Below are 12,509 nucleotides of genomic sequence, written 5' to 3'. Positions count from 1 at the left end.
ACTTTAAAACAATGTACCAGTTATGAAAAGGTGATTAGCATCATCCTTCAGTATAAGTCCTTCCTCATATGTCTACACCCTCGTACACAAGTACAGACATGAATTATCACTTTTGTAACTGTATACTGTTTTTTTTTCAGTGCCTGTGCAATCATTGTATTCGACTAATATGCCTGCAACAGAATTGTGACGTTTGTTGAAGACCTCCAGACCATGACCTCCTTGGTCAGCAGTTCTCACCTGCAACTAGCTGGCTTTGCTTTTGGTACAGTAGGCTGGATCTTATGCACAATTTCAATGGGACTTGTGGAATGGAGAGTGTGGCACGTGAACAACACCACCATCATCACCTCTGGTGTTGCATGGGTAGGAATTTGGAAAGTCTGCTTTATCAGTTACCTCCACATCTCCCCTGGTCTTAAAGAACAGTTCTGCCATAAATTCAACAATTCTGAGGCCTTCATTCCCCATGAAATTTATGTTGCTCAGGGCCTCTTGCTGACTGCCATGGTCATAGGCGCACTAGCACTGGGCTTTACTGTAATTGCTCTGAGGAATATTTATATGGGAATAGTTTACAAAAGTAAAATCTCCAGTTTTTTTCTAGCAGGTGGATTCTTGTACATAGTTGCTAGTCTTTGTGTTTTAGTTCCAGTGAGCTGGAATTTCTATGCTGTCACACATAACCAGAGTATCCCATTTCCTCCTTCTTACTACATGCCTTCTAGCCCAGAGGCACAGGAAGTTGGTGCTGCTATTCCTGTTGGGATCATATCTGCCATCCTGCTAATGATGAGTGGGACTTTTTCTCTCTCCTACAGATTTCCTGTGACTGCAAACATTAGAGAGGAGTCTTGATAGAAGAAAGGTGAATACTTCATAAAACAAGGGGATATTATAAATAGAAGATGGGTGGTCAGTGGCAATGACACCAGGATTCCTCAAAAAGTTTGCAGAATTTGGTTCACTAGAAGGATCATTATTTCCTTGGTGTGGACCAGGTACTGATGGTTGATGCGATGTGAATGCTTATCTATTTTCAACCAGTATAAAACAAAAATATTAGATTGAGCAATCTAATATTTTCATCTATCTATCTATCTATCTAATATTTTATTAGATAGATATCCCACACTATCCAGAAAGGCTCAGAGCATCTTACAATGTATTATCTTCTGTCTGTGTGAACTTTATATTAGATTAATTTATTTTTAAAAATAGTGAAATAGTGAAATGTTTAATATGTACAAATAGCTGGTGTTGGCCCACTAAATTATCTCCTGTCATCATAAGGCACTTTGTGAAACTACACGTCTTTTAAGAGTGAAAGTCTCCAGCACAGGAAAGTTTTATAACTACCCGTGCATTCTGTCACATGGCAAGAATTCTAATTCACCAGGAAGTCAAACTCAATTTGAATACCATTACAGTTGTATCAAATGAGTCTCCAATGCATTGTCCCAAAGGGATCTTAGTACTTGGTCTTCTTTCTCTGTGGAGTGCATTTCTATAGCTGCAGTTTTCTGTTTATTTATTTGCATGACCATACATTGCTGCATGTGTGCACCTGGAAGCAACTTTGTGCCAAACTCTGTGTGAAAACAGCTGATCAAAACAGTCTGAAAAGATGTGCTTCTTGCACATTGACTTCACTGACACCAAACGGAATGCAAAAGAAGGAAACTTCAGTTACTATTATGGTACTAAAATTTCTCTGATGGCCACATCAGTCTTCTTCCTTCAGGAACTGGAATACAAAAGTCTCGGTAGCCTGAAATCATCCTAACTCAACAAAGCTAAAGGAAAAAACATAAAGAAAACTGTCCAAAACCTGATAATAAATCAAAGATGCGTGGAAGAAATCAGGGCTTGGGATGAATGGCTAAGTAGAATAGGAAGAGAACTATTATTGAGCGAAAACCCAAGAGGAGCACTGAATTTTCAAATAACTGTTGCAACAGTCCAGGGACTGTGAGTTCACAGTTTTAATTACCCCGCATTTTGTAAAACACTCATGCAGTCAACAGTAAAAGACATAGAATGCCAACAGACCAGTTCTTCCTGATGGTGGTTATTATGGGGGGGAAGTAGCTCTGCTTTGCATCTCACTCCACATTTCCTAGGTAGAAAAGTAAAAATGACAAATGCAAATCCAACCTTTTGCAAACCTTCCTATATCCTCCTTCAAGGAAAAAGTGTAACAGTATCCACCTTTCCCACCCTGCCTAAGCTTCCTGCCTCCCTGTTGCTTCAAGTTTCTTCTAGATGTTACCTCTATTTGGCAAGGTCTGCCTCAGTTTTAAGCATGCAAACATCACTGAATTCATTAGGCTAGGTTTTAAGTAGGAAAGAATTAGGTTCTTTGTCTGGCTTAGCCTGTCCTAGGAACTTAATGTCCATCTCCTCTACTGCTAGAAACAGGATTTTTTCTGGTACCACTTTACCATCCTGCTGTTCTAGTCAGCAAAGCCTTCTGCTCTGTAACTTAAACACTACCTGGTATTATCTTTATTGGTGGTATCTCTACAGCATACTTTTTTCTTTCTATTTTGTTTCTCCTATAGTAGTATACCTCCCTTGTCTCAAACTTTCAGTTTCATTCACTGTCTGCAATTATTTATTATTTATGCTATAATAGTATTTGACTCTATAAAGGACTTATAGATGGAGGTTGCATGAAATTGAAAATTGGAGGTGAAACAGATATACAAGGTGATTTTGTAGTTCCTCGTCTCATCTACTGTTAAATGTTCTAACCAACAGAGTTGTATTTATTTCATTGTAAATATAACAAAGGAAACTATGTTCATCTATGTGCTGTGATGAGCTACAATCAAGGCTCAGGGCCCAAATGAATAATCAGGGTAGCCTAACCCAAAGCTGCAGGGAAATGGGTCCCACCTACAACAAGCTTTAAGCAGTTCCCTGGGCTCAGCCAGTCCTAACTGAGAAATCAAAGGAACCAATTCCATAAGACCACATCTGCTCCAGCTTTCAAAAGCTGATGCTAGTCAATCGTACATTGTCTGGGCAAAGGCCCTGGTGATTACTCCTGACCCCTGTGTGCTTCCTCGCCTTGTCACTGGATCTCTGACTCTGAGTCCTGGCTCCTCCTAACTTTGGTTTAGGAACCTGGTTTACCTGGAATTCTGGTCTTGACTCTGGGATTACTTGACTCCTGGCTCCCTGTGAACCCTGTCCCTGGCCTTTGCCGGATGATCAGGTGACCTTCCCCAACTGCCCATGTCCCATTCACTAACATGTGCATTGTTTTTCATGCAGTCAGTAAAACATGAACACCTGATGAAAAATATCTTAGAACTTGAAAAGTAAAAATAAACTCTAATGCAAACTGTGTTGAGTGCAGTGTTCTAATTTCTGATCACTTAAACTGGTTTATGTGTAACTGCTGTCTCTAGCCACAAGGGCCAGGCAGCGGAAAGGGGAAGGTGTGGAGAAGAGGGAACCATGGGTGGCTTATCTGGGGGGTCGGTGGGGAGGCTTGCTCCCTACCACTGCATGCACTCCCGGGGAGGGGAGTATGGGGAACACATGCCCCCCGCAATTTGTGTCTGGGGCAGGGAAAGTTGTGGGCTGCCCACTGAGGGGATCTAGGCTCCCTGCCCTCCTGCCTTGCCCCTGAGGGCCTCTGCAGCTCTGCAGGAGAAACCCAGTGTGGGAGAGTGGAGTGGGGTTGGAAGGCTCAGTGCTGCCACTGTCAGGAGTCCTGCGCCAGCCACATTGCCTTAGCAGGGTGCCCCCTGCCTGCCTGGCAACTGTATGTTTGCGGTACCTGTTCTAAAAGCTTTTAAAAAGCTAAAATGCATCAATTCTGGATGAACTAAGTATGAGTATCCATAGTAATATGTCTATACACAAATAGGCATGTTTATTTCAAAATCAGTGTTTTCAGATTTGCTCCTCACTTTCATGTGCTCAGGGAAAGCAGTCTGACACTAAGGACTGAGGGGAAGGGGCTGCAGGGAGAAGAAGATGAGGAGGCAGAGGGCAAGTGTGGAACCTAACCCTAGCCCAGGTTTATTTTTCCTGCTGCAGCAGTGGGAAGGGGGTAAATTCAAGGCAAACTGCCAATAATTAGATTCTCTACCCGGAAAATTTTAACCAATTTATAAATTTTCCCTATATAGAATCTAATTATTGAGGTGTCACCTTATGATCAGGATTGTTTATATTTGAGTAAATACAGTAATAGCAACACTAGTGTTACTGCCCTTTTATATACGTTAATGTGTATGTCTCTAGTCAAATACCATATGGTGTCAAGATTTTCAATTCTTCCCATAACTGAAACTGTTAAATGAAGTACTGACTTCCATTGGCTTCAATGAGGCCAGGCTTTTCACCCGAAATTTTGGAAAAAGGATGTGTGTTCATTAAGTTTAAGAGTTTGGTATTGGTGGACATTGAAACCCTTGTTCTTAATTAATTAATGAAGCTATCTCAACTACAGTGTAAACTTTAATATTTCTACTGAACTCAGCAATGAGCTATAGGTTCCAGCATGTCTAAAAATGGTCTCCTCCTTGTCTTGGTTTATGCTCATGTCCAGTCCTGTTTATTTTTCTGAGCTTTTTGTGAATTGTGGCTTGTGATTGGCTCATCTGTCTTAAGTTTTCATTGTTTAATGTTTGTTTATGGGAATTCTAGAGATTTTCTTTTAAATGCATAATAAATTACATCTTTATATACATACAAATAAAGATGATGAATAATCTCCCTTTTACACAGATAATAAGCTAACATTTTATGATACTGATTTGTCTGCAACATTTGCCTCAGCTGACTATTTACCAATTCATAACATAGTTTTATAGAAAGATGCCAATTACTAATATCTCAGCAGTGAGTGTTCAAAAATGGATCATATTTAGAAACCATTATGTGTTATGGGATCATGCTGAGATTTTCTTCTAGGATTAATGTCCGACTGATTCCAGTTGTATTCTTGGAAATTATCTTGTTCTAAAAGAAAACAAGAGCCATTCCAACCTGTATCTGAACTGCGGAGGTAGAATGGTAGCCTGGATTTGCTCTAGGTCATGGGTGGGCAATTATTTTCACCCATGGGCCACATAGGCACTTTTGGGAAGTTGTTGCAGGCTGGTTGGCATCCTCCCTCCCATAATAGCTCACCAAACCCAGAGCCTATGTGCCCTATGGTTCCTCCCCACCACTGCTGACACCAGTGCCTATCAGTAGCTAAGCGCACAGCCCTACCCCTGGTCCACCCTGTGCTCACTCGAGACTTGCCCTGGTTGGTGCAGACCAGCTGGGACTCATGCACACATCTCTGACCCCAGCCCTGACCTTCCCCCTGCCTCCTCTGGACCAGCCTGCCCCATAATGAGCAGAGGTGGTGGCCAGGCAGAGGGTGCTACTGGGCACAGGGGGAAAGCAGCCCTCTTGCCACTGCCAGGCCCCTTTTACTGTGACTTCCTAGAGTCTGCACCCAGGCTGCCCTGTGGTTTCTCTTTGCTGCCACCCCTGCCTCGTTGGGCAGCTGGGAGGTGGCACAGGTGGCATTGGTGATGGTAGTGGAGAGGGGCTGTAGGGCAGCCAGAGCACAAGTTCCAAGTGGTTGCAGCAAGATGGGCCTGGCAGCAGTGATGGGGAGGTGGCCACTTTTCTCCCACATCCAGCAACAGCTTCTGCTTGGGCACCACCACAGCTTGCACCACCATTCATCATGGGCTGGCAGGTCCAGAGCAGGCCCAGGGTGGCCCAGAGCTGGGGCTGTACATGCAAATTCCAGCTGGTCCACTCTGGTCAGAGTGGGTGCAGGGTAGGGTAAGCCTGGGCTGGAGCTATGCGCACAGGTCCCCATTAGACTCCATGAGGCTGGGGCCACCACTAGTGGCAGCTGGAAGGAGCCACTGCCCCCTGGGCTCCCTAGAAATGGAGTCCAGTTGCAGAGCTGCCCCAGCCTTGCTACGCGTCTGGGGGTGGTGGGATGTGCTACAGGCTGGATGGTGCCTGAGCCAGGCAGGACCAAGAGGCCCACTACGAGCTGGGCAAAATCCCTCTGGAAGCCAAATCTGGCCTATGGGCCATATTTTCCCCACCCCTGCTCTTGGTGTAAGTACTGGGGAATTGGTAGGCTTGCCTGGTGGGTGGGCCAACAGGGGGCGGGGCTACAAACAGGAGCTGCGGTCCAAGTTACCAAAACCAAGGCAGGGAATCCCAGGGTTAGAGGCCAGGTCATGGCCCAAGTCAGAGTTCTTGGAGTCTGGAAGTCAGACAGTTCAGTAGCAGACCTGAGAGAGGTCAGAAAGTAGAAAAACAGAGAGCACAAGATCCCAAAATATTTACCACAGCAGGCTTTCAGGTGGAAGTACTGGCTACTCCAGTCTGCTGTTATCTGACTTAAATGTGGAGCTCTCTTGCTATCCCCAGCAGCCCATCAGGAAGCTACAGCAGCAGCCATTTGTTTTATCAACCAGGGTGGGGATGCCTGTTAGGGTGTCTAGCAGGTTTGGCCAGCTAGGTATTTAGGGTGCAGACAGAAGTGACAATTTTTGCATGATCTGGCCACAGAAAGCAATTTATAGATGTGACCAAACACAAGTGCATGGGTGCAAACAGCTTTAAAAAAGGCTGATCAGGTGAAAATCTGACCCCTCGTTGCATGAGGTATCAGATAAAGACATTTCAGAATGTAGCATCTTTCATAACTTGTGTTTGTGGAGCTCCCAGCCTGTCACTGTTTTCAGAATGGGACAGGGGAAAGGAAGTGGAGAGAGTTCAGTCTGGGAGGTTTTCTGCTCCCCCTGAAGGGTAAGGCAGGTATACTGGAGCCCTCTTGACATGCAGGGGGCTCCCATTCACCTTCAGCACCAGCTGGGGAGCTCCCTCAGTTGCCTTTTCCCCCCAGCTCCCATTCTGAAAACAGTGAGCACTGGGCATGGGCAGAATTCTTTGCAAAAATCATTCTGAGTTACAGCTGGAAGCTGCACTTCTGTCTGCAGCCTTTGTCCCTCCGGGCTGGGCTGTCTGTTAGGGCCACTGACATTAGGTAATAAAAACATATTTGAGTCAACAGTTTTTCCACTAGGTCTACTTTCCCTGCTGATAACCATCAGTACTCTGATTTCATACAGTCCGAGGAAGACATTTCTTTGCTCTCACCCAGACGGTGGTACATTTGTGTACTGCAGTTGTTCTGGAAGCTGTTCTTGATAGCAGAAGTTTCATAGAACAAAGCTATCCAACTTGCAGCCATGGTGGCCTGAGTGGAGTTAATGTGGCCTCCAGGCGTTAACATGTTGGCTACTGTTCCCGCTTCTCCCTTTTCCCCCTGTTGCTACAGCAGCTGGGGTCTGCAGCCTCTCCCCCTGCCTCCAGCTTCTGCTTCCTGCCATTTTCTGAGGCTGCTTCTGTTCTTCTGTCTCTGTTGTTCTATTTTTCCTGCTGCTCTTTGGTAATATGAACTCCATAGAAACTTAGAAAGCATTTGTTGCAGTGTAGGCATTTGATTCACCCCATCAGAAATTCACCTAAAATTTCTTTATTAATTCAATCCAGAGGGTAGTAACATCTATATTGTAGTGTTGAGTGATGCTGAATCCATGATGTTACTTGAAATGGGTGTTTTAGAATGCTATAACAATGTCAAATATATGTGTCAATTATAATGTTAATTATATATGGCAATGTTACAGCATTTATATAGGTTATTGCATCCACACGGTAGTTACAGCTCTAAGCAGCTGATCAGAATGCATACACCTGGGCTAGGGAGGGAGAAATTCTAGCAGAACCATGCGTTGGTAGATCCAAGGCAAAAAACCATTCTCTCTTGCTCTGTTTTAGCCCATCAGATTTCTCATTTTTAGCCTGAGGCATCTGCTTTCCAGAAACTGATAAGCTCTAGCTCGAAACGTCCATATACATGCCTATCTTATTTTTCCACAAACTCAAACCTCCTCAGCTTTCTTTGTTTACTCATAATCCATTCTTGCCAGAGCAGTGATTAACAAACTCCACCTCATCTAGACATACTGGAACCAAGGGGTTGACATCTTCTTGTCTTTGTCTAATTCTTAGTATCTTCTGCCATGATATAGCATTTTAATGGTCTCTTTGTCTTTCTCTTTGCTGAAGCCATGTAGATCCATGATTGTATGTAAGAGATACTGAAACTTACCATTAGATATTATATTCCCTTAACATATTACAGCACGATCCTTACATAAGGACTTTAAAAAAAAAGTTATGGGACTATTCTTAGGGCTTAATCCAGGGTTTCCTTTTCAAGGAAGACTTGAAATGCCATATGCAAGTTTTAAAAATATTCCTTATAAAGAGATTTACTTTTAAAACATCTACCTCCTTTAGTCTTTATCTGTAATTTGATATTAGAATAATGTGTCTGAGGAAACGTGTTCTCTTAAAATACAAACCACAGCATATGAATATTAAAGACAACCAGTAGAGTCATATTTTATAAGACAATATACTTTTAAAAAAAAAATGGCTGGGTATTTTTCCATTAATATCCACAACAATACTGCTGGACCAGCATCAACCCATGAAGCCATTTTTTCTAAATGAAAAGATATTCCCGTTCTTCTGCTAGACGGGTCTAATCCTATGCTTCTTACTTCTGAGCATCAGACATAGAATTGGTTGGGACCTCAAGTGTCATCTAGTCCAAACCTGCAAGTGGAATATTTTGGTGGTTAGATTGCTAGCTGTGGACTTGCAGATCTAAATGAACTTTCCTGTGTCTCTACTGACTTCCTGTGTGAACTAGGGCAGCATGCTGAATTGTTAACAGTTATTTAAGGATGTGAAGAGGCTGCTAGGCACCTACTAGGTGCCTACACCTTTGAAATTTGAAACCTTGACACCAGGACTTTGGTTTCTTAGCTGTACAATGAGAAGGATGTCACTTCCCCATCTCACAGAGTGTTGTAAGGGTATCTCCATGAAAGGCTATTTGGAGCTCAGGTTGTAATGGGAGCCTTGAAAGTCATTAAGACCAATCTGTAGGATCTATACTGGCCATCCCTTATCACCCCAAAGCCAAGCTAAGTGATGAAGATTGGTTTCTATATGGAAAGCACTATGCTATGTTTACCAATAGTAGTGAACCACAAATACAGGAGAGGACTGTAGACAGTTAAAAGAGGAGCAGAGACGAAAGGGAATGGAGGGGAAGAGACAACAGACACCTGGGTGCTATAGCAGTACCAAAAATAAAGAACAGCGATATTGCAAGAGGTTGGACAAGAGATTTTGGTATGGCTGCTGGGGTCCCAGCTCCCTACAACTGACTTCTCTCTGCACCCCCAATGGGCACAGAACATGGTGGGATAGTTGCCATGACACCCGATGCAAGGCCAAGCACAGTGGCACTCCCACACCAGAGACACATCCTAAAGGCCAGTCAAAAGTCCCTTTCTGGCTCTAATCCCAAGTCCCTGAAGTGTTATATGTCCACAAATGATCCTGAACAAGAAAAAGAAAGCTGAAGGCCTGGGCCTAAAAGTAAGGAGATTCCTCAAATGCCTGAGAGCAGTAGGAAATGAGGATGGTGCCCCTAAGATTAGACTGAAAAGTCCTGACGCTCTTGAATATGCAGTGAAGTTGTTTCAGTGGAACGGTATGAGCTGCGGGCAGAATTTGTCTTTATTTATCCTGAGCAGAAATGAGGCAAGGAAAAGGTAAACACAGAGAATAGCCTGTACAGAAGAATGTATACCACAAGGTGGGGATATTTTTAACATAAACAAATATTTTTTTAACCCGTGCAATATATATGTGCCATTTGTAAATATGCTGCCTTTTGCAAATAAGGAAAACGTGACTGCTAAAGTGAAAATACAACATATTAAGCATAGTGGTGCTCAACCTTCCCCCCACCATGCCACAGGCCAAATGGGCAGTGCCCTGTCTGTCTGTGGGCCAGAAGCTGCCAGTGGTCCCAATCCGGCACCACGGTGGGCATGCTGAGTGCCATCCAGCCATACATAGGGGGTGAAGAGAAAACAGTCCAGGAACACCCCAGCACCACAGGGGAAGGGACAGGGCCGGGCCCCAACCTGGTCCTGTGGGGTAAAGGAGCATGTCCCAGCTCCACAGGGGAAAGAGCACGTGGCTTGGCCCTGTGGAGCAAGGGGTCATGCCCAGCACCAACCCGACCCTGTGTGGGGAAGAGGCATGGCCCAGCTCCACAGGGAAAGGGGATGTGGCTTGACCTCACAGGGGACCGGGCATGGCCTGCCCCCAAACCAGCCCTGTAGGGAGGAGGAAGAGAGGGAGGGCATGGCCATGCTCTGATTCAGATGCAGGGGAGGAGAGATGCCTGGCCCTGACCAGGCACATAGGGCTTGGGGTTTGGGAATTTGGTGGGGTGACCATATTAATGGCTCCCCTACCACCAAATTTATCATCCCAAGAGTAGATGTGGTCCCATGAGCTAGATGTGGCTACATTTGGCCCACAGGCTGGAGGCTGAACAACCTTGAGATAGAGCAGTATTCAGAGGAACGTGGGGTGAAGGACAGAGGCTAGAGCATTCAGGCAAGAACCAAGGGTAGACAGGGAGAATTTGAGGGATAAAAGTTTGCCAGGAAAGGAGGTCATAAAGCACCAGTGGGAACAGGAGACCATGAAGGGGAATGGAAAGAGAAGGTGAATGTGGTACAGAAAAGGAAATGGAAAGGTGATGGGTAAGAAGGATCTGCGAGGAAGATGATATAAATAAGGATGGGGATGGGGACTGGAAGGGAGAGACTGGCAGTTCTTTCATCCTGGAGTTTGAGACAATGCAACCTATCTAGAGCCTCACAGTTTTGTGTATGCATTTAGGATTGAATGTTGACCTTGAAATGATTGCTCAGGTTGTGGAGGGACAGCTTCTCCTTAAGTGTTCACAAACCAAAAGCAAATATAACATGAAAGGTACATACAATGAGATTTTAATTAACTTAGTGGCTAATTTAATTTTTATTACAGTATTTAATTGGAATGCTTGGGGTGGCATTACACGATAGAGAAAATCAAATGTGTAACAAGCAGGGCTTGTGCCTTGGGCAAACCCTATGGAGACGCAGGAGGTCTGAGAGTGGGGTTGGTAGGGAAGGTGTCACAGGAATCTTACCTATGCTGGGGCTCAAAGCAGTTCCCTGCTGTTGTTGCTACTGACACCAGTACTACCACTACAGCCACCTCCTCCATTGTTGCTCCTAGCAGGAGGTGGTATCCACATACCAGTTATTACTGCTGCAAGAGCAGCTATGTGGGGCTACTTTGGTGCCAACATGCTGACTCCGCAGAAGTGGAGGGTAATTCAATTGCCCCTTCCAAGTTGGTGCCCTCTCGCCCACCCCAAGCCTCCACACTGTTGAAAGTATATGTAACAGTAGATTTGTGTCTATGACACCTGCATGCCTCTTTTACAACATACATTAAATATTTTACAAAACAGATGAGCTTTATTACTCCCTGTGCTTCTACTAGTGTATTTTTCCCTACTGGCTGCACTATGGTCTTAGATGGTCACTGCTAATGGAAACCTCTCTTTGAAACTTGTCTTTGGTCCTTAGGGATTTTTATTTTTTAAGTGGATGATCCTATGCTTGCCCTGGCACTTCTTTTTCTCCCTGAAAATATGATTTCATTTAACTGGCTTCCAGCTGACTATACTATCTTTCATGCAGAAGCCTAATGCTCAGTTTTGTAGCAATAAAAATGTAATTCATTGCTAATGAAAGATCTTTTATATTTTGTGTTCTGCTCCTGAAGAACCAGCAGGGGGAGTACTCATGAATACATCTTTTAATCCTAGAGCAGTGACTGTCAACTTGTTTTAGATGCAAAGCACCTCTCGAAAAATATCAGCTCTTAGCTTTCACACATTTCTTGACTACAGAAAAATAATAGAGCAATTCCTTCATTGCAAATAACTCAGAAAGACCACAGCAATGAGAATGTGTTTGATACTAGGGATTCATATTTGAAATCTCTGGATTATCTTGTGAATCGTGTTGGTGTTTGCAAATCTAACAGCACTCCTATTGTGTAGTAACACATGACATCCTTAAAAGTATCTCACAGCATCTCCGGGGTGTCACAGCACCCTGGTTGAGAATTACTGTCCTAAAAAGTGAGCAAACAAGAAAGCTACAAATCCCAAGAAAAAAAAAAAGATTAGTCTTTACAGCTAACACCAAATTCAACTAATATGACCAAATGAAAAAAAGACAAATTAACATGTTTTGCTCAGTCTCTGGAAGTGGCTTCACAAGTAACAAGGATTTTATGCCACTAGGATGGGTTGGTTTGGGTGACTGCCACTAGCCTGCTATATGTTCCTTCATATGTCATTAAAACCTTCTGTGTCTCCAGATCCCCATCTTTGAAATGACAATAATGCTTACTTTGGGCAGAGAAGGTTCATTGCGTGGTTCATTACTGTTTGTAAAGTGCTTGGAAAATGCTGAACGTGATATGCATTCTAAGGATTCCACTAAAACCTGCAGCCT

At 43.9% G+C, this 12,509-nt stretch overlaps 1 protein-coding gene across 1 annotated transcript; it reads left to right on the top strand.

Annotated features, from left to right (window-relative positions):
- The first annotated feature begins 213 nt into the window (after positions 1-213).
- Positions 214-858, top strand: CLDN34 (claudin 34). The gene has a single exon (XM_090045657.1). The coding sequence runs from the start codon at positions 214-216 to the stop codon at positions 856-858; it is 645 nt and encodes a 214-aa protein (XP_089901783.1).
- Positions 859-12,509: the final 11,651 nt, after the last annotated feature.

This window comes from Crocodylus siamensis, chromosome 1, assembly GCF_052110815.1.
Source record: "Crocodylus siamensis isolate JL-2025a chromosome 1, ASM5211081v1, whole genome shotgun sequence".
In the NCBI taxonomy this organism is placed as follows: Eukaryota; Metazoa; Chordata; order Crocodylia; family Crocodylidae; genus Crocodylus; species Crocodylus siamensis.
The sequence above is the reverse complement of the archived record's forward strand: the minus strand, read 5'-3'. Positions and strand labels throughout refer to the sequence as shown.

Bases quoted from the DNA above. Each gene is read 5' to 3' on its own strand.
- CLDN34 (XM_090045657.1), top strand. From the start codon at position 214: ATGACCTCCTTGGTCAGCAGTTCTCACCTGCAACTAGCTGGCTTTGCT.